The sequence below is a fragment of the Anopheles marshallii genome, chromosome 2, assembly GCF_943734725.1.
Source record: "Anopheles marshallii chromosome 2, idAnoMarsDA_429_01, whole genome shotgun sequence".
Classification (NCBI taxonomy): Eukaryota; Metazoa; Arthropoda; class Insecta; order Diptera; family Culicidae; genus Anopheles; species Anopheles marshallii.
The window spans coordinates 44,770,575-44,793,906 of NC_071326.1; the positions used below are offsets into that span (position 1 = coordinate 44,770,575).

The window sequence follows — 23,332 nt, forward strand, 5'->3', positions numbered from 1 at the left end:
AACTGTTGATCCAAATTGCTTTTTAATAGGAATTACAAAGCGAAAGGAAGGTGAAGCCGAATGCAATCCACATGAAACGATTCGGAGTGACTTTTGAACGCAGGCCAAAGGGCACTCACATCCACCGCGCGCATCAAACCGGTACCAGGAGCGAAAGGGTAAGCCCAACATTAAAGCAAACAAAAAAAACGCACTGGGAATTGAAAGTAAGATACACCGAGTAGGTCAGTGGGTGTTTTCTGAAGGGCAAAAGGGCATCGAAAGGAAAGTAGCAGCAGAAGAGAACACACACTTGCTGTGGCGTTATGCTGCGTTATGCCGCATAATCGCACCGATCGTTGTGATATAACCGGGAAAGGTCAATACGCGTACCGTCGATGTCGCGGCTTACTTGGCTGGTTTTTGTTATCGCTTTCCATCCAACCGATCGTGTTAGTGGAACGAGGTGTACTTCGAACTAATGCCAAGCTTTTATTGTTGTGGAATAGAGCTTTTTTGTCTTCATTTTTCTACAGGTTGCTCCATGCTGTGTAGTACGGGAGCCATCAGGAGGTGTGTGGTGTGCATCAGTGCAGAAGATCGCATGACGGGTTCCTTAAAGTGGCGAAGGAACAGGTTTCGAGGTGCACCAGCTTCAAGGTCATTGGATTACACGCAGAACAAGCTGTAAGCGAGCTGGATGCACACTCCCCATACCGAGACTGTCGGCTATTCTTGCTGTGACGTCGCCACTTACCGTCGCCCGTCGTGATGAGCTTCGCACCACCAGAACAAGGGGTTCGTCGCTTGCAGTCGCTCGTACCGGTCGTGTGGTATTTTTCGACGACTCTCTGCAAGTGCTTTGGCACGGACGTGCATGCGAACGTGGGACACACCATGCCGTAAGGTGATGAAAAGCCCTCCGGGGGGGTTGTGCGGAGTGCGGAACAAACTGGATTCTAAAATGTAAGTTCCCATATTTACAGCGCTTGTGCCCCACTTCCAGCGCTTCGGAGTGCAAACGTTCGCGTGTGGCGCGTTTGTGGCGCTGTTTTAAATGTCAGCCAGCCAGCGAGTCACTCTCTGCCCTTCAGCAGGACCCGTGTGGAAGATGCTGCGCTTGCAGGCGCTGGCAGGGAATCACCGTAAGCTCGAGTTTCGCGGATCAACCTAAATGGGAAGTTATATAATTTTTGCCACCACAAAGAAAAAAACCCCGAAAGATGTTGGTGATGCGAAATAGTTTAACAAAGAAATACCTGCCGCCATCCAATTGAAATGGGAGTGATGGGGATTTTTGTTGGTTAGATCTCGGTTGGCGGCGTTCAAGCGAACTGGCGTTGAGAGTTACCTACACACACACACCCCATGATGCTACCGAAATTTGCAACGTTTGTCCTCTAGCCAGACGATAAACGGAAGGTATACAAATTGATTCTTTTACTGGCCGCGTGATTATGTAAATGATCGCAAGCAGTAGCCAACATCCCAGAAGGGGTTTTATACCTGCATGCGTCAGTTTTAGTAGCAAATCCGCTAGTGGAAGCGCCAGAAACGGGATAGCGCCACATCTCACTAGGCTGGCGGTGGGTTTGGTGTGTGCGTGTTGCATTACACAACCCAATGTGGCTGCGGTTGCAGCCTCCAACACCAAAAGCAGGGCGCCAGGCACTGTTTGCTGGGCCAGTCTAAAGCCAGATAAAACAGCAAACCCGCCCGGGTACTCGGGCTAAAGGAATGGTAAATCGGCCGTTCGGTAGTAAAGGCACGCACGTAAAACACAGAGCACCGGGAAAGTTCGTGCAATTGTGTCGGTGAGAATGCTGATGTATGTGTGTTTGTGAGTAATATGGCGCCGGTTGTTGTTGAATATTCAATCACATCGTTTAATACTAATTTTCAGTACAGCGAGACGCGAGCGAGAGCGGCCGGAACCTTATGCTGTTGAGGTGAAAGAAGTAGCTCGCCGTGAAATTGATAGCTTTGTGCAAATGGTCACACCTCACGCTATCGGGCGATAGTTTCACGCGGATTTGTAATTTGTTACAACTAATGCGCGGTGTAATCGTTTCGATGTGGAGGGAAGAGCGCACATCTCTGCGCATCTTGCCGCTTACATTGCATCGGGTGCGCATCGGGATCGAGTCGAGCGTCGAGCTGACCGACGTCATCACTCTCGCTTTCACTCGACGTGGGATGGCGTACAGTGAACGGGGCAAAGGAACACCGCTTTATTTGGCCATTCGTAAACGGTGCGAAAATAGATTACGCAACAGCCCATCGGGTCGTCTGTGGCCAGTGGACGAACGTTATAGCATTCGTAGGCAAAACAAAAACGACTTAAATTCTAGTGCTCGTGCTTAAAAAAGTTGTTTTAAATCAAACATTCATCATCCCATTACACCCCGGGTGTACGAAATCTTAAATCCAAATGACATGAAATTTCGTAGTCCTTCTAATAATGAACCAAAAACACTACATAAATGACCAAAATCTACCGACAAAGTGTTCTTGGCACAAAAAAACACTCTAAAAAAACACAGCTTAAAAAAATACTATTTTTGCGCATGATATAAAAGATGTGTGCACAATATGTTGTGTTGTTCTTGAACAAAATTTAATGAATTTTTCCACAAAATTCGACCATAGTGAAAATCAAGCTTTTTCACAAGGAGCTTGAATGGAAAAAGTGATGGAAAAAGACTGAGAAAAAAATGTCATCACGGTCATCAAGATCGTGTGCTAAGGAGTTGGCAGCGAGGTAAAGCCAGCACGGCGGAAACCGTCGCCTTAGGGATGGGAAAGAGAAAACAGAAATATAACAAAATAGAGAAAAAAAACACGACACGATCACTAAAAGAAGACGGTGCATGCAGCAGTTCTCCCCACCCGGGGGAGAAGCATCAATGCACCGATGCTCACACTTTGTGTCTATGATGTGGGTTCATCTCGACCCATTCGCTTTGGCCGTCCGCTCTCGCGGCGCGACAACGTACGTCCCGTACAATGCAATGTAGCGACCGCTTGCGAAGAAGCCCTTGAGTTTGGGTGCGCCAGAGCGAGCGAGTGCGAGTGATCGTTAAAGCTCCAGCCAGCAGACACACGCTCCCCACCATCCTGATCACATCCCCACGATCTCTGCTGGCCGGTTGAAGCTTGTCCCGCCGTCGTCGCGAACGGTTCGGTTTTGTGGTTCACAGTTCGTTTTGGCCACTTCAGTGACAAACATCGCGAGGTACGTTGCGTGTCTTCGGCAGTGGGACAGGCAGGCATTAACCTCATCTCGCACCGTGTATCCGTTCCGTGCTCCATGCTCGGTGCGGTTTAAATCAGTGAATGGGATTGTTGCATATTGGCTCATTGTGTGTGTATAGATGCGTGTGTGTGTGTTTGTGTGTTGCGTGTTTTGTGCAAGAACCATTCCTAGTTATTGAAAGGTGGATGCATTTGTCCTTAGCAATGCAAGAAATGGGGGAAAAAAATCTACAACGCTAAGGATATCCTGTTGGTTTCCATTTGAAAAGACAGACCAGAGTTAAAAACCCTGGACCGTGTTACACTGTACCGCGTCATGATACCTGCTTGGTGCTGGTGTGTACGTTCCGTGGCCCATCTCGGGACCCATCACGAACATCGTCTAAGCCCTTCTTTGTCTCGGCGGTAATCGGATTGCGGGAAGGCTATTCCTCGGTAGAATGTCCGTCGCTTGCCGTTGCCGTTCAATTGAGCGATGAAAAATCAGCCTCAACTCCTCTGCTTGTTACTCCCACACCCCTCCCAGTCGTCTGTGGTCAAGCTGTAATACCGCTTGGTACTTCGCACAATATGTGTGTTTGTGTGTGGGAAACCGAAAGTGTGGACGTCTGGTTGTTGTTGGTCCAACCCGGTAAGCGGCTTGTTTGCTTTCTTCCGGTTGTTGGTGAAATAGAATGTGGAACATAACATGGGTTTTGTGAGCCATGTGATCGCAAGGCTTTGTGTTCGAGGAGTAAGTTGGGGCTTGGATAGTTGAAAAAAAAAAGTAAAAGGTGCTTAGTTAAGCAACACCTTGTTTACCACTGATGAAGTTGATGTCGAGAGCATCAGGAAGAATCGACGAATGGGTTAAGAGAATTGGGTTGAAAATAACTGGGGGCAACATATAAACTGTGAAGTTTTTTTTTATGATTGGTTGAACCATGGAGAGAAGAGGGGGTGTGAAATACATTTTCTTACTGCTACTCGGTACAATTCGATGGATTTCCTCCTGCCTAAGGAGGAATGGATACAGTCATATTTTAAGATCAAAACAAGCTTGTTTGTTGTAACTGTACGTTATTAGCTATTCATTGAAACTGGATGGGATTAATTGCAGTTTAGTGCAAAAAGTTTCACAAGTGCAAAAAAGCTCTGGGTTTATTTATGGTGCATTAGACAGCGTAAAGCAACAATATTTTTTTTAGTGACGACACACTGACTGAAAAAAGATTAGAATTTATACAACTTAAGGATAGTTTTACAACTAAACTATCTGAAGTGAAAGGTGTAGGTGTGTCCAACAAATATACCGGCAAATAACGAAGTTACAGTTTAAATAGTAAATTCATCCCCTTGCGAATATGCACCTGTTCAACCTACGCAACATTATCGCCACCAATTCGTCAACTAGTCAGCATCATTTGGGCTTCAACACAACAATACAAAATAGGAATAGGAAAACGAGGAATGTTCTTTGGAATGCAGAATCAGCAAAAAAAATGATGCTCCATGCATTGTTGACCAAAACAACTTCCAGGCTCCTAGCAGGAAATGAAGGACACGACCACTTTTAAGAGCGGAATTTAGATGAAAGGAATTCAGCTCTAATGACCCTCTTAAAAAAAAAACTATTATTGCTCTCTTAAATCTTAAAATAAATCTTAAATAAATCCTGCTTAGCACGTTTTTGGATACATGCGATCTTTATTTTTATGTTATTTTCTGTTCACTGTGAGGTTTATTATAGTTATTTAGGCCACTATAGGCTACATGATCTTATCAATAATAACAAATAATTTTCTAGATCAAATGGCATGAATCTCATAATGGCATAACATTCATAAGCTTAGATCATTTCTGTCACTGTTTAGGGAGATTTCTATTATGAGTGTAGGTTCCGCCAGTTAATATTGTAAATAAATATTCATCAAAAATGTATTCGCTGAAGTGGAATGTCTAATCTAAATCTAAATTCTAATTCGTACCCAAATTCACAAACATATTAATGATTTAATTTCAGCCAAAAATAACGGAAGTGAATTGATTTCCATTTAAAAGCCACTACCATCATCAGTTGAAACACTCGCTCTACTTTTCCCCAGTGCGCTAAACATCGCACAGGAATCGTCGGGAAATAAACGAGTTCTTTTTCCCCCCTGAGAGTGTATGTGCGTATGTGCGTGTGTGTGTGCCGTTTGTGGGAAGTGCATGTGCAGCAGCAAGTGGTCGAGATACCGTGCCTAGACCGACAGTCAGCGGTAAGAAAAGAAAGTGAAATCTGGTGAAATCTGCGAGCGGTGAAAATCAGCAATAACTTGATCCGTTCCTCGTGCCAGAAGTGATCTATCCAGTTTTTCTTGCGAGCTTCAACTGAACTGCGTGTGTGTTTGTGTGTGAGAGAGAGAGAGAGAAAGAGAAATGGCGTGGAAATCACATTCGATCATCCTGATCTCGTTGTTGATGGGTGAGTTTTGCATATTTTTTAAATAAACAAGAGAAAGAATCTTAGTTAATTTTATAAGAACATGCATATCGTTCTAAATAGAAAGTGCTACAATAAAGTAGAATGGTTTTACAACCGCAAAGGGCCCATTTGATTTCACGTTTTGATTTCGGCTCTCGCCAATTGAAGTGGCTTGTCGTAAAAAATGGAAGGCTAAAAACGATAACATCGCACACATAACGAGTAGAGCGTTTTCCGGATGTGTCCATGATTCTGAATTAGTTTACTTTTGCGACGGTTGTTTTTTTTTCCTCCACCCTGCCCGCCGGCCGGAAAGGGTCATGGTGTTTAATGGGAAGCATAAAGTTTATGTTGATATTTCAACGCAGCCAAGGAAGTGTATAGTGCCACATTTCCAAACGTTTTGTTTCGTGTGGCTGTGGCTAGCGCGAGTAAAGAATCCATCTCGACAACGCTCGCTCCGTTGCGGACTGATGGAATAAAACAGTTTCAACGGTTTATGGGTTATAACGCTGAATCGCATTCGGTGTTGCGAAATCCCTTTGGGGCACTTGCCCCCAAAACGGAATGGGACCAACGTTGCTAACTCGCTACAGTGTGTGGGACATTTTTACTGTCATGTCACATCGAACGTTTCCACGATTGCAGGGCAGGGGACTCTTTGGCACTGTTTCTGATTTGGTTAGCTTTAGTGGGAAGATAGCTGAAGAATTAATAATATTCAACTGGAATTTATGGCCGGAAAGTACATTGTATCTTTATCCATTTCTAATTGAATTAAAATTAGATTAAATATTAAACAATAGTAAAATAATTCAAAAGGCGCAATTTCTCCACCGTTCGATTGAAAGAAAGAAAAAGGACCTGCTCATTCATACCGTTTCGGTTGTTCATGGTTTATTGCCAGTTGTTCATTTTATGGGTAAGTTCTGTGGGTGAGAGACCCTTATCGGACCACTCGTTTTTGCGCTCGGTCACTGGGAGCTATCGGAAGTTGTGCTATTGTACAGATGTGGTTAGTATCTTGTGTTTATTTGTATGGCCCTGTTGGTGCATTTGGTGATAACATTCAACCATGTTCGTTCGTTCGCAAATTGGTATGTGTTTTTTTTCCTCTTTATTTTGAACAATACGATGGTACGTTATCACCAAAAAAAGTTCTATAACAATCATGACGTTTGCGGGAGAACCCAAATTTGCACCAGTCGAGATTCCTTTGGGAGCATTCCATATTTTCGTGAGTGTGTTCGATGAAACAATTTAAACCGTGTCGGACAATCAGCTATTTTTCAAATCATTTCGAAATCATCAGACAAACTTCCGGTGCTCGTGCAACAAACGATTGTTGGGATTGAAATTCATTCACGTAGAAAGTACTGCGATAAAAATTTGTTCCCCGTTATTGATGCTGTGGGCATGGATTGTTGTAGAGTAAGCAGTTACAAAAAAGAGGGGACGATATGGACGCATTTGTGAAACCCGACAATCCATCCATACAACTCTAACGAGCAGCAACAGGGTTGATTGACACTGGCATATTCCGGGAATTTTTGTACGAAATTTATTCGCATTCGCAATTCGCGGAAACCTTACGAGTATGGAAGCAATCGTCAGTTTGAAGAGATAAGAATAAATTAACAAAAAAGATGTTGGAGAATGAAAATATATCCATTTCATCGAATTCGTCGAATATTGTCCAGTTCATTAGGATATTGTGCGGGTTCGGTTCGGTCGTTGCCGATTTTTACAGTTAATTAGTTTGTCCTGGTTATTCATGAACGATAAATGATTCCGTAAAACTGGGTTCATTTAGGACAGAAAAAGTGTAAATTGCTTCATGGTAATCCTTGAGTACATTTACTTTAATATGATTAATACCTTGGTCGTTGAATGCAGTGCCAGTGAACGTCACATACGTCGCATTCTGACGAATTTCATCGTATTATCTTCTTTTTCGATATTTTGTTAGTGTTGTTTCGGTTCGGACAATCACGAAAAATAGATCTCCTGCGAATAGTCTATGCTTAAGCAGAACATAATGATTCGCTAGAACGGGAATGCGCCTCGTTAGCAGATAGTCGCCTAAATAACGACGGATTTCGGCTGATTACTGGGCGATTCCGACAGACACGTGTTATCGGATGGAAAGCAGAAAAATGCGACATCAGTGGGTAATATATAGGGTCCGGATTATAACGAACGACTTGATTGCCAGCAGGTTTTATTTCGTATTTTGAAAAGCTTTGCAGTGATATATATGTATAGACCATAATATATATAAGGCAAAATATTACATTGCATTACAGAAGAGCTGTTAAATCAGATAACATGAACAGTAATTCATCAAAATTCTTTGATTTTTGATCGGTCACCACAAGTTTCCCAAAGGACTAACGATGAACTAGAACGCTGATATTTTAATTCAATACAAGGTTTCGTGTAACTTACCTGCATGAATATATCGTGAATTGTATTGTGCGTCGAAACAAAGCAAGCGACCGTTGATATTCACAAACAATCAAAAAACATTCACAAAGGAAAAAGTATTTTCATTGCTTATTGCAGATATTACTGCAAATTTTGTAGCGGTAAACAGAAGTGCCATATTAAAAATTCCATTCCATTCTGCTTACTGCAAACTGCAAGGGGTTGGCACCCCCCCGGCTACCGGCAGCGCGATGCAGCTAATTAAGTCGAATGCAAACTCCGGAATGTACTTGCTGTACGTGCAGAAAATAAGTAAATTCCCCATTCAAGGTGTTTTCTTTGAAACGATCCTGATAACGCTTTATGTTGGGAGTGCAGCAAATGAAAAGAGAGTTGAAATCGTATAAGCGGCTTACGCTGGCAAATTTGCATTAACCACCAGTGAAGGGTTCTTCCACCGACTTCACTTGTTTGGCTTTATTTTACGTTCTCCATTTCCGTTTTCCAACGAACAAACGTGAGCGGGATGAACGAATTATTAGTTAAATGGTAATGCTTCAAAGTCGTGATTTGCTCGCCGTTGGAATGGCTGTCGGTTTTGCTTGGCGATCGTTGTCTGGGTGACGAGTTCCTCTTTACTGTCCCGATTCCCGATTCGTGTTATGCAACGGGCGGTAAAAATGTGTAATAAAAGCTCCAAAACACTCATCGCGCCTAACCCAAAACCATGCCAGACCGGGTAAGCTTCCATAATCGGGGGCCGCCCAATAAGGTCTGTTTTGTCGGTCGCTAGTCAACGATGCTCCGAGCGCTACCACCGACGTAAGAGTAACAACAAACAGCTGTTGTTAAGATTTTCACAGCTTCTCCGGTGAAGCGATGTTTTTTTTTTTTGGGGCAAATAGAGGATTGTCCAGGTGGCGTGAACTGAAGAGGCTTTTGTTTGTCGAGTTTGGTTGGTTTACTTGAACTGCGTGCGTGCGTGTTAAATGTCAGTCTGAAATGGAGCACCCCAAACAATTCGTTTAACCATCTGGGCGTACGGATGACGTACGTGTGGAACAACTGGAAACTATCTTATTTATCTGAGCCGCTGTAGACTGCAGTGAGTGATTTTCGTGTACGTTCGTTCACCTTTTTTTTCACGAGTTTGGTACTTTGCGCTGTCCCAAATTTCAAACACAGCATCGAAAACGCAACACAAGCGTGAGAAATGAGTGGTAGCACTGATGACACCATCGTAAGATACGGCATCGTATGAGCTGGGGCTAGAAAAGTCGTGTGGATCAATGGGAGAAGCACGCTAAAAAAAAAACAACAAACAAAGCTCATCAAAGGCACCGTAAAGTAATCATCGTGGAAAAATGATGTTTCTAAAGCGGCATCGGCAAACAAACAGACGTAAACGTGGTGGGAAATATGAGGCAAAAGAAGCGCAAAGATAATTGTTTATTGCAGCAGAAACTGCTGGGGCATTGTGAAGGAGATTGTTAAAAGAACTGGCAAGCAGTTAGCTAGAAGTGGAATAGATCCGCCGATATAGGAATAAAAATGCATTAGATCTTTATACGCGGAACAGATCGGATTTGTCCAAGCTCCCTAAGTTGCAACATCGGACACATCGTATAAGATCTTTAAACTGGTGACCCCGACGTGATGAAGGGGGTTTGAAACCTGTAAAGGTAGCTTCTGACCGGTAAACCATGAGAGCAGTCAGAGTGATAAGATAAGATAAGATCCTCAAACAGTTTCGGTCCCCAAACAGCACATTCAACACGTTATTTTCAACATGACGGGTGGTTTCGTTAAAAATGTGAAGTGAACCATGCTCAAGAGAATTTATGAGTAATGAACGGCATTAAAAATCATCCAGGAATATTCAACTTCTTACAATTTCAGTGCATATTATTGCGGGAAATCAGTTGAACGTGAATTTCTTTTAAACCACTTATCATACTAATATGTCCATACAGATACAAATTGAATTTCTGAGGTTAATATTATTGATTTGTAATTATAAAATGATCGTATTGTTTTTTTTAAATAGCGGTTATCAAATATAGGAAATATCTACCGGTCCTATAACGAATAGAGACAGTTGAGCACTTGGTATTTAAACCTGGGGAGTAACTAAGAAGTGCAGTAACTGCAGAGGTGCAGGAAGCTAGATTCGCTAGTATGAGGATCATCTCGCAAAGACAAAAAAAAAAGCCGAGAAATAAATGTTGAGTATGTATAATTAATGATCAAGTTTTGATAGTCAATTTTTTTCCGTCCCGAATGTTGTTACCCTGGCGTGACATTTCCTTCAAATGTCAAGTTACTTAACACTAAATCGAAGCAAAAATCAACGACCGAGCAACTCAAACGTCGTACGATCGTATGAAATGGATGTTGGCAGGCATCTGTCCATGGGTACAGATTCCATCACTGTTGACGTGTGAAATGGCACGTGAAGGTGAAAAATGAGGTGAGCTCCGGTTTGGTCAGATTCACCTTGAACTGGTAGAGGCTGAGATGAATTATTTGTTTAAGATGTCAAAAATACACAACGGTGTTTGGGAGGATGCTTTGCTTTTGTGATACGTTGTGAAGCCAGCGTAAAAAATCAATATCGCAGAGCAACACTGTGCTGCTCTGTTGTATGAAGTGATTGTGCTGCTGGAATGATGTTCAGCTCGTATTAATATTATTGATTTAATGATTTAAACTAATGTGCGATTGTTTTGTAAGATGTGCCATAAGTCAGTTTAGATCGAGGTTTGTTAAAATAGCTCGTTCGGTACGAAGCGTTGACAATCTTCATAAATTACCGCAAACACGAAATCTACCCATGTTGCGTGCAAGGGATAAGATCGAAAGATGAGCAACCGTTTCTCATCATAAGGCAGTTCAGATTGGTGACGGTATGGCGCTGAGAGGAACCGTCTCGAACTTCTCAGAAAGCTGCAACACTGCTGGCCCGCTTTCCCGTCGCGAAGCAGCGAGCAGCATCGCTCTCCCATTCGCGATGGTTAATTAAACGCATGCAACGCTGACCTGGTAACGATGGAAATTACGATGTTGTAATGATGTTGTTTGCTGGCCGGGTTCGGCACAGTTGCATGCTGGTTTGGATGTGGCTCGCTGGTGGAATTGAAAGCTTCAATTACGACCTTTTTGGTGGGTGCAGATTTTCCTCTTCTTGCTTTCGTGCAGTCGTTTGGAGGTTCTCAAGGTTTGTGTGTGTGTGTGTAGGTTTTTTTTTATCAGCTCACGTAGGATGGCACCGGATTGAGTCATCAAGGATCGATGAATAATGATGATTTTTTTTTTGAAGCCTCGCATTGTGGTGCTGTTCATGCATGTAACGCGTGTTGAGGTGTATTGAAATCGTGTATTTCATCAGTTTGTCTGAAATTTCGACGTTGCACCAACAAATGTGACGAACACGCAACCGGTAATTAGTGTGAGAAATCTATTTTTGGATGTCACACAATTGGGTACACCGATTCATGATTCGTTTGGTGTAAACGATGTAAAATGCAAGTAAAACAATAGAAAAAAGTATTAGGTTAGTTAATTACTTCTTTGCTGCTTACAATTTTTAGATATGGCATCATTTTTTAAATTTGTTGTTAGCAGTTTTATTAAAATTTATATAAAATCCATAGAGGAGCCATATTTAAGTAGTGAATATGATTTTAATTAATTTTCAACTTTTCTCAACCCAACCCACAAACCAGAATCCCATTGTGTTATTTTTGCATTACCAACCGATGTGAAAGTATCGTTCGGACAGATTGAACAACTAAAAATGCATAATTGACCACCGACCTGGTGCGCAATGATGCTAACCGTGGACGATGCATTAATTTGGATTTAATCAATTATTAATAGCGCTCGATCGTGACTTAATTAATTTGTGTGAATTTTATGGTAACAAATTGTTTGAATGCTTCCGCCGCATACCGAGTACCCTCGATGGCTTGTTGTTGTTGTGGTTGTTATGTTGGACACGGTTAGGGATGCTCACCAAGCATTGAAACAGTTTGTCGACTAATTTTACGCTCCGGATTAAAAAATATGAATCGGCGAAGGGTAGTGAAGGATATCGCATGCATATGTGCACTAGCAGTGCTTCATTCACGCATCATCGATTGAACGGATGGGTCAATGTAATTGCCGTTTGATGTGCAAAAACTGTAGCGATAGTACGAGGTGTCTGTCCACTGCAAAACAAAATCCACACGAGTACGGGCGGCACAATAAGAGGGTGAAAAAAAACGGTAACAGATGCTATGAAAAGAATATAAATGGGTGAATAAAAATCAGAAAATCATAGCAATTGCAATTTACGAAGCAGATGATTATTCGATTTATTTTTTGATGAGTGTGTGGTGCGCACGCTAGTGTTGGTATTTGACGCATTTTCCATACCGATACACGCAGAAGTGGCTCACATGCACGATAGTGGGCCGTGTGATCAAAGCGTTAATTTTCCATCACTTCATTTTCATCGGGTCAACTTAATCACGCCGGTGACCGCCGGTACGCCGGCTTTGCATTGTTTGGAGCGATGTGTCCAGACAGGGGGATAATTGGTTTTATTATGTTAACTGGCATTTAAAACGGATCGGATTCGGGCAGGGTAATGCTTGTGATAGATGCAATGGTCACAGGGGAAGCGACACGTCCTGTTTTTAACACCAACACGGAAGACTGATTCAGCGGGTAGGATTGGGACGTGCGGACGATCGGAGCAGTGGAATGTTTTTATTCTCAAATAGAACGCCACGAATTACGGTTATTTTTAATTTGATTGAACAATTTCCTATGTTTTTAATCGAAACAGCAATGAATGTACAGCAATGTAAACAGCATTGAAACTTGGTTGAACTTTGTAGTTTTAATTTCTTTTAAAGTTCATGCATGATTATACAAAAAAAAAAACAATTGTTTCTTAAGTAGCTTCTCCGTTTGCTGTCGTAACAATGGTCTTTTACTTTGCGCTGACAAATATTGTGTCATTTCGTTTGGGAGATCTCATAAGGTCCGGTACAGTCATAGGTCAAGTAACTTCTGTAAAAGGCTTGAGGATGTGGCTGGATGAAACCCTCACTATTAACGTTTATGTTGTCTATGTTGCAATTTAATCCAACAAATACTTGGGTCAAGTTTGTTAAGCTTTCTGGAAAATTCAAACACTCTATGTCTGAAGGTTCAGTTTTGTTGAAGAATACGATGCACCTGGACTTCGAAGCCATAGTCTAGTCATCATCCCGCTCAATTGGAGAGTCAGACTGGACAATGCGCAGCGAAAATTCACACGTTCGTTCTTCGTTCGTTACTTCCATCCAGGTTATCAACTGGTTCCTTATTATCTGTAGCTGTATTTCTAAAGTCATTCTCGTTTCTTATCATAGTTCATCGAAAGTTTCCTTACCCATGATGAGCATGTCCTTCCCAATTATCCTTTTTATTTCCTTTCCTATTCCGGCGTCTACGTATTGCATGCTTTTGAAAAGAGCAAAACTAACTTATTCATCAACGACAGGTCACGTATAATACTTGAACATGGAAGCTTAAACATAAATCTCGCATACTCCAAGGGGAGGAAAATTTAATAAGAGTTTATGCACAAGTTTGTTGGTTGGTCAGTTAGTGCAGTGCAATTTCAAAGCGAATAATTACATAAATATTACACCAAATACATATCAAGGTACTACGCGGTGGTTATCGTCGGTATGCATGATGCCTTCGTTTAACAAAATACGTAACATTTTCATTTGTTCCATTAATTAATCGAGTAATTAACATGAAGTTTATTATTTAAATTATACTATCGATAGTTTTGATTTAGATTTTTTGTATCGGATACATGTAGGGCGATCCCTTGTTAGCTAGAAATGGAAGTTTTAAATAAGAGGAAAATCAACAATAAATGAGACCCTTGTAAAACCCAATTAGAAGAATTACGGACTGTACGAGAAGCGGTGGCTTACTGCAGTACGGTTCACTTATCACCAAGACTTAATTTAGCAAACGGAAATGTTGAATTATTCAAATGTCTTGCTGTCGTACATTGGAATGCCGGCTGGGCGAACGAATCTCCCCTTGGTGGTTTTCCTTTATTCCATGATTTTATTAAGCGCAGTTACTTTTGTTTTTATAATGTACAAAAAAAAAGCCACTGAACCACTCCCCACAGGCAAAGTAATGGAGAAAGGGAAATGAAATGATTGCACCTTGGGAAAAGTCTAGCGCTGGTGACGAGGTATGAAGCCTCACGGAAAGTTGATGTAATAAAATGAAAAGCAGCTAAAAACTTGAATAAAACTACCGACAATCAATTTAAAATTTTTAAACATGCAAGTAGCTGAATTTAAAATGTGACACAGCTAGCCTCTTGACTTGTGGTGAAAGTAATGCCACGTTTGCTTCGTTTTCCATTTCCTGGTTTCGTGGAGGCTTGGGATTACGAAGAAATGGTCAAATCAAATTCAAGCAAAAATGGCGCGCCGGGATAAAACGTTTGTGCTTTGAGCTTGAACTTTAGTCTCCGATTTGGGGGGATTCGGGTTCGGTCAACGCTGCGGTCGCTGTGGGAGTTAAACGGAGCTGAAAGGAAACGGCCGGAAGTAGTCCAGCAGGGCGTTGAAAATTGTACTGTGTACTTCGTTTTTTTTCAATGCCCCGATCTTAATGCTTGAAAGCTACGTGCAGCTCCTCCTGAGGTCAATTAAATTTTCATTAAATTCGTTCGCCTTTAAAAGCGGTAGTGCGGTCTCGTGGATTCAATTTAAAATTTCCAGAACAAGTACGCCGGTACGGTGTGGAAGACATGAATAAACGGCGGTACGCGTGAAACAAACGAGAGTGGGACATTTTCAAGGTACGGAGATGTTTCCTCGTTTTTTTTCTCTTGTTTCATTTTTTTTCAGGCAAACGAAGTTTAGGGCGTGCTTTGTGCAATGGAAGGTGTGTATAAACCCGTGCTAATCGGTGTTCACACCTGTCGTTGGCTTTGCGTGCTGTGCGACATTTAAATTGGGGATAAGTTTTGGGGACGGGATTATGGATTTGGGGATGCCATTGAAATGACGATAAGCATGATGGTAGCATGATTGCAACGCATTAAATGGAAAATACTGTACAAAGGGAGAACAGTATGAATAGAATTTAAAAAGTAAACGTGCGATTGTGGAAGTGTTTGGTATTAACATCGGTTTAATGGAAAAAGTCATTCAATCGATTGAACGAAATGCCCAGCAAACAATTATGAAGTTAACACATTGTCGATTTAGTTTAATATCGCTTACTTATCGAACATTTGAAATGTCTATTGCAAGAGTCATTTGTAATGGTCATGATCGAGCCAATCAATAATTCTGGCCTTTTTTGGTCAATGAACCAAATTGAGTATTCCAATATAATTTAGCTCTGCAAGCGACTCTTCTGTTCATGAGAACAGATTTACTTTACCAGTAACGACGATTACTACGCTGGATCATCCGGTGTCATTTTAATGACATGACTGAATTATGATAGTATGATTATCCCACATGTAATGTAAGGACTTGGTAATGTAAAAAAAACGTCCTTTGGAGCGAGCTTTAGATAAAGTTTGGGGCGGATTAAGCACCTTCGAGGTGCTAAGCATGAAAGTGGCTGAGAGCCCGGCTTATTGGTAGTTAGAGAGCTAGATTCTTGAGACGACGTCAGTTTAATAATACAGGTACTAGGCTGTATCAGTCTGAAGACATTCCTAAAGGATATAGCATTTTGATCCGTTGAATGGTATTGGGTATAATTTTTGCGGAACTACAATTAGAGGAAAATCAATTGATATTTAGAAGTTAGTTGATCCTATGCAGTGTTTAGAGAAATTTCAATCGATTATCAACTCTTATTAAATCTGTTTTATTCTTCTTCACATAACAATGAGATTACAATAGTAAGTGCCAGACGTCATGAAACGTTTGTAACGTTGTAAAAAATTCAAAAAATTATGATGAATGAAAGATGTTCAACATGAGAATTTATATAAGGCTAACGTTACACCAAAAATCCAATCCGATGCAGAAAAAATGACGCTTAAAAATTATAATGAGTTAAAGGTTAAGTGTATTACGAAAGGTCATGGGGTTTCCACCACTGCCGATCAAATTTTTCAACTGTTTCAAAGATTACTTACATTTGGCTTTAGAAATTCGATTTAAATTGTTTTAAAACTAAGTTCACCAAACCCTTTCGGGTTACACATCTACAGCTTCGTTTCATTTACGGTGAAAGGAATAATTTGCCTCAAAAATTTAAATTAGGAAAAACGTTTTTCTCATATCACGCTCGTTTTTTTTGACGAAGAAAGCTTTGCATCGTACGTTTCCGTTGCAAAATTGGTGCGCCCAACTCTGAGTGAAATAAAAGCTACAGCTGCCAGGTATTTTCTGTTTCTGTTCAATGTTGTTAATTTCAGCAAAGGTTTTGGTGTCGGTGTCGGTTTTGTGTGCCGAGGGACAGATTGCGAAGGACTATTGTTTAAAGGTTGTGTGCTTAGAAGCTGGGGAGAGCCCATACTGCGTTCCTCAGCAGTGTGACCCATTCCTTTCCACCCATTCGTTTGGGATGAGTGGTGGGATGAGAGGATAACCCTTGGGAAAATGGGCAACCGGTCGCTTAGCATACGAAATGCATTCCCATTTATAAAATTGCAAATATTCTCATACACGTAGCTGCCCCGTGTGGTCGACTGTCCCTTGTTTAGAGTTTTGTTCACGTCCGGCATCGTTGCACCATTTCTCCAGGGCAACCTGGAACGCATCCAGGTGTGTAGTCTGTGCTGTAAGCTCGGAGAGGATGGGGGGATTTCCCGTCCGTTTCACACCCTTGCTCTGGCGTTGTCGAGAAAGGAAAATTTGGCCCCGAGGTTGTACAGCTTTTCGGTGCACATGACTCATTTATTAGGGATTCGGTTAGTTTAAACATGTAGCACTAACACACGTAGAACGTTTCGCATAACAGCCCATGCTCACACGCCTTTTGTCAACCGGAACCGTTTGGAAGGAGTTTTTTTTTGTAGCTGTTGGTGGTATTATTATTGTGTGCACAATTTTCCGTGTCACAGCCGGATACAATCTTCTGACCGGTTGCTTAGCAACCCTGGGCGCTGGTTGCCAATGTTGATGAAAGTGTTTTGCCGCTGGTGTGGAATACAGATTGCTGCGGCATTGGGGAGCGATTTGGAAGGTGTTACGGTGGCGGTTCGGGAACTGCACCAGATGGGGTTTTGCAGAAAGAAGCAGAAAGTTTCATTAAAATGAACCAGTTCTTGTGGTGGGCAGAGCGGTGAATGCATTTCCCAAAACCATTCCAGCTAGCCATTGCAATTGCTCTTACTGGTAAATAAAATTTTCGCTCGAAATGGAAATGCAGGAGGTAACGTATTTTCAGTTATGTAAAACAAGGGGTTGGTTCATGGATGAAATTTCATTTTATGTGCTATTACAGTTTCGCTTTCGATAGCAAATGAACGATCATTAATTAATCAATGGACTTGGTTTTGTTTTGAAGAATTGTGAATGAATTCGCGCTATCAGAGATATAACTAATTTCTTTAATGATGTGTGTGAGGATAAATAAATGTTATGAAAAACACAGACAAAACAGTGAAAATGATGAAATTAGCTAAATCGGTGGATGTTTAACATGCATATGTTTATTAAGCACACATACTCACTCAGAATTTGGAGAACGTTTTTGAAATTGTTAAAAAAATAACTATCCCATGTAATCGATGAGGAATGTTAAAACTTAAAAAACATAGATGTTGACGATTTTACATGTCTTCATAAGATCGAAATTTAAAATTGTATATCTGATTCTCGTGTTCTCCTGTTTATGCTTTAGATCTACCGTCCAAGAAAAACTCTATTTCTGGTTGCAGATCTTCAGATACAATCTTGAACTATGTAATAAGTTTCGATACAGTGTAAAGACCAGTTGATGAAAATTTTAAGTCTGTGAATGTCAGTGAATGAACGCTTTTAGTTTGCGCATGGAGATGTGTTTACATGGTGGGCTGTTACATCGTTATTTGTCGGTGTATTGATTTGAATGTTTTATCAGAGATTAATGAAACTTCAAGTTATAAAAATATAAATCTAATGGGAATTGCTGAGTGTACATTCACTCTTATTCTCCCATAAGGCATATTCATTTGAATAATGAATCATGAGTCAAAGTGCTGCACGTTTTCGTTTCGATTTTAAATTTACCATATGAATTGGTCGAAATTTCCAACCAGCGCCCTGCATCCAACGTAACTAGCACCGGGGAGAAAAGTATTCTGGATCGCAAATAAACCAAACACGACGTACCGTGCCGTCGTAGCGGAGAAAGGAAATAAATTAATACCATACAAAACATGCTTTAAAATATGCACAGGACGTAAAATGTGAATTCAGCACGTTGATGTAGTTATTTCTTTTCTTCCACATATACACCGGGGTGGCATGCGGAACCGGTGCCGCAACACGAAGCGGATGGAGAGCGGTGTTTGTGCATGGACACAAAAAACAAATTAGATATTTATTTTACAAATATGGAAATTTTGCTTTCGTCTACAGTGCCCAATCCGTGCATACCGTGTCGGTGTAATAAATAGTCCATTTCCGCCAGTTTGACGTTGAACTAAATCCGCCGCTTCGGTCAATGGCGTGGTGTGGTGGTGGTGGTAAAAAGCGATTTGGAGTTATGTTGCCATTTTGCGACCGAAAAGTGGAAGCTATCGCTCGGTACGAGCTGAAAGAGAAATGGAACGAAGGGAGTAAAACCTTACTCCTTCTCTAGCGAAAAAAGAACTACAGCCAAAACTCACCACTACTCCGCATTCTCACAAACGAGGCGATAAAGACCAAACCGAACACCTCCCCCGCTAACTAGGGCCCAAACTGGTTTAACTTTGCGGGCCAAATGCAACTCAACCACGCTCGCAGAGCCCGGCATTCCATTCATCTAGCTCGCGTCGCTTGGTCGCAAGGATACGATCAGCGTATCGGGTTTGAAAAATGAACAAATTTCTCCGGCCCATCACCTCGCAGGATAGGAGTACTGGACTTAGCAGGCCGCATGCTGTGGGAGCTGTCGTCGAAACGCAAAACTTTGCCTTCCAACCGTTACAGTGGGTCGGACGCAGCGCGCATGTTATCTTTTGTAACCGTTTCCGGACGATGGGCGATTTATTTGCAGCCGGCTGGGTCATTTGTTCGGGGCTGCCAGTGGTTCGCCTGCATTTGCCATTGCAGCTGAAGGGCAAAGCTTTGGTGCAAAATAATGTCAGCATTTCTTCCTACGATGATGGGGATGGAGGGTGGGAGTAGAATCAAACGCGACGAAACCCGGCAAAGGGTCCAAGAGAAATCATAATGAATAACTTCAACGTGGATGAATTCGGAGTGACGCCAAAGTTTGTGGCACGTTGGTGTATGTGTAGCAATTCGTTTGTTTTTTTTTTCTTCCATTTTTGTATTTGCAGCTTTGAATGTAGTAATTTTATCACGCGATAAAAGTTTTAGGTTTGACTTCAGTCGTCGAGCTGGGCCGGCTGGGTACTGAGTTATGTACGGCTCAGGTACATTCAGTCATTCGTCTCGTTGGGCCCTACAACCAGTAACAAACTGCTGGAACTGAAAATTGTACGACTATTAAGCAGGGCACGAAAGTTTTGTGTACGTTTACGGGAAATGCCTTTGGGTTCGGTGTCGATCGGAAAGTCAATTTGCATTAGTCAACTAATCCATCCGCTCCGATAGAGCAGGACACAATCACTCGACCTTCATCAACACTTTCTATTACACTGTTTAAGTGGAAGGAATGCTTCGCTAGGTATGAACTGGTTTAATTTTAGAATTCGTCAAATAGTGGATGTGACATCTCATAGCTCAATAAAATGTCCGATCTGGATGATCTGGTTGAGATCTGGACTAGCAGATATTCCGCCGTTAAGTCGTTTTAGGCCAATTTCAATTACTCTACTGCATGCATTTTTGCCTTATATCATCCAGTCGCATATTATTGTCAATTATTCATAATTTTTTTATTCTACATAAAAACAAAACGGGTCCATTATATAGGAAAACAGCGATGCATAGGAAAAAGCAATAGGAAAAAGTGTATATTTTAATTTTTTATTTTTATATTTATTTATTTATATATTATATTTAAAATTTTAACAATTTTTAATTAGCTATTTTTTTATTTTAGCTATTTATCAATTCTGAGCTGTTTCGTTTGGTGTTACATTTCATTTTACTTTCTATTTCTTTAATTCAATCTTAAATCTATTCATCGATATGAGAACTTTGTGAATGTGGTTGGGAGTAGTATAAATCAAAAATTATATTTCTCGATCAATAGCAGTTGTTTATTCAAGTTTATTCAATGCCAATGTTTTTTTCATACTATTTACAGCTACATTTCCCCATTTGCGAGGACAAAATTTGTCTATTTTTAAGGCAGCGGCTTGGCGAGGTCAAAGCATAGTTTCGTGGAAATACCAAGCAAATGCAACTATCGAGTTTTGAGGTCAATCCTTTCGAGTTCCTATCCTTTGCATTCAGCAGTTGTTGTTGTGATTCACCACAATCCCCACTATTATTCTCGAATTGGGGGAACGGTTGAATGACGCAAGCTATGCTCTGTACGGTGATGCACAAAAAAATGGCAACAGCAGTTTCCCCCGGGGCAGGTTCTGCAAAAGTGATCCATTTTATTTTTCACGAATGATACTGGGTGAACACGAATGATATGATGGGGAGGTTAGTCTGAGGCTGCGGGCTGCGTTAGGATAAATAAAAAGGGCAAATATTATTGTAAGCTTTCAAGTGAGAATGAAGCATTCGTAAAACCTTCTTTTCACGACGAGAAGGACCCGTGGTTTATTCTTTCCCTACTACTGCTGCACCCTTTCAACCATCATGATGATGATGATGATGATGGTGCTTGGTAGATGGAGCACGACCATTATTATTTTCTCTTCGTATTGTTGTCTATCTTTTGCGATGGTAAATATAACAAACAATAAAAAAAGACTAGCGCACAAAACCAAACCCCATGATGGCGACAGACGCTACCATGTTTGGGGGCTTTGCGTGTGAGAGTGTGCGGGCGCGCGTGTGTATGTGGGAGGGCTTTTTCCGCCTTCTTGAACGCCATCATCACCAGCTCGTCCGCACTGTACGTGACTTTGAGTGTACAGTCGCGAAAATGCACTTTGTGGCTGTACGAATGCATCCAATTCATGCTGGACGCATCGCCGCGAACAAGGGGATCGGAGTGCGCAAAGGAAAATACATATTTTCAACGTTTGGTTTGACATATTTTCGTTCTCACGTTTTCGGCCTTACTCCTTTGCGTAGTAGGTACGTTGGCGGAATGCACAGAATGCATATTTGCAGTGGGCTATAGAGTGGTGCAATCGTTTAGTTTGAAAGGTGCATGAAACGTGCTCGGGCTCGGTATGGGCACTGTTTGTGTGTATGGTTTTTGTTTTTGGCAGTGCGAGGTGAATGCACTCCATGTGTCTGTTAAGTACGGGACTTTTATTGCATTACTGAAATACAGCTCTTTTATTGGCATAAGTTTTGTTGTCTCGACACAGTTTGGTTTATTTAGCATTTAAAGCCCAATGGGGCAATGTAAACTATTTATTTATCATATTATTTAATTTTGTATACCACAGCAAATGAGACGAGTTAATTGAATAATAAATACTAAATATATTAGCCAGGTAGGTGCTGATTGATAATTATGCCAACAGTTATGAGAATTGTTATGTTTATTCCAAAGCGATTCCTATTCATTTACCTACTCCTATTGCAATGTGATGCTTACATAAACTAGATCAATGATACCAACAGCAACAAGGATGCAAATGACAACTAAGGCTGAACTTTGAACTGAGTAGTATAACTTTTGCAGATTCAAAAGCGAACTCCTTCTCATTTGTAACGGGTGAAGGAAAAGCGCTTAGTTAACGCTAGCACCTTCGTATTCCAATACGATCGGAAAGTGTGCCAAGTACGTACCAAGCACTTTCCCATGCGAGATGCTTACCTGGAAAATGGTTTTCATCCCACAATTGGCAGTGCATTAGAAACAGTAGCCAGCAATAAGGTCATTCCGGCGAGGGGACGGTACACGGTTTCCTATACTTTCCGAGCAGTCGGTTGTAACTTTTCGTGGAAAAGTGCACGCCATCTCGATAAAACCGGCCACTAGGGGAAAGTTTTTGCAGGTATGACAGTACAGTGCAGTTCCCTCGCTGCATACTTGGAGTGCTATCGTTTAAGTGTTATTATCGTTAATTATGTTACTGCCAAAGGTTACTGCTCGGAGTCGAACCTTCGGGTGACTTGTTTGGCGGAAGTTTGCCGGTTTCTTCCGTCTGCGTGCCGTTGCGCCCGGAAGCTGGAGGTTGTTGGTTACTGCTAGTGCAGATTCGATCGCCATAAGATGGCTTCTGTTTCCACGTGATGGAAAATGAGGTGAGTGAAAGATCGTGATGGGGCAATTTTGGGTCAGCAGGTACATACAGTGTCTACTAGAAATTAATACAGTAAATTGTTTCATTAATATTCTGTTTGACTGTATCTCTATTTTTTCTTAACATTTGTATTCTTTTATGATCTGAGTTTAGAATATTTTTTGGATAATTTTTTGCGTAAGTAGTACGTACAGCATTTTAATTCCGAGTCACGATCGTTGAACCAAAATAGACTATACGTTTTTTTTTCTTTATAAGCTACGGTTTCCACTGTAACCACAAAATCTAATTTTGTTAATCTGTAATCTGCATCGTTTCAGTGTGTCAAAATTGATTTCACCCTAAATTACTTCATTAGATGCAATATGGTGTTCAGCCATGAGCGCGTGTCAATATTATGGAGCGGTGTACACTTTGAAGTTGGTTTCAGGTTTTTCACAAGTGTCGATCGTCTCTAGCAGATATACACAGGTTGTGGCAAAAGCGGGCATGCGGTGCCTTCTGGAGCTGTGCCATTTTGATAGGTTTCGTCCTTAGTTCATCTCGCTCAATCAAGCGTGAAGATAGGTGTATATATACTTGTTTTACGAAAATTCAATTTTCGGCAAAGCATGCAGGAACTCACGAACGTTTCGGGTTAGCAGTGAAGGGTATTTTAGTAAGTTCACGTTCGAGTATGCTCAGTTGATACCCAAAAATGA

The 23,332-nt window shown here is 41.4% G+C and overlaps 1 protein-coding gene across 1 annotated transcript in view; it reads left to right on the forward strand.

The window, feature by feature from the left end:
- Positions 1-5,634: 5,634 nt before the first annotated feature.
- LOC128719293 (protein obstructor-E-like) overlaps positions 5,635-23,332 on the forward strand; it is a 37,845-nt gene continuing 20,147 nt past the window's right edge. Inside the window, exon 1 of the mRNA XM_053812918.1 lies at positions 5,635-5,680. Within this exon, the coding sequence (XP_053668893.1) occupies positions 5,635-5,680 (46 nt within the window). The remainder of the gene's footprint in view (positions 5,681-23,332) is intronic.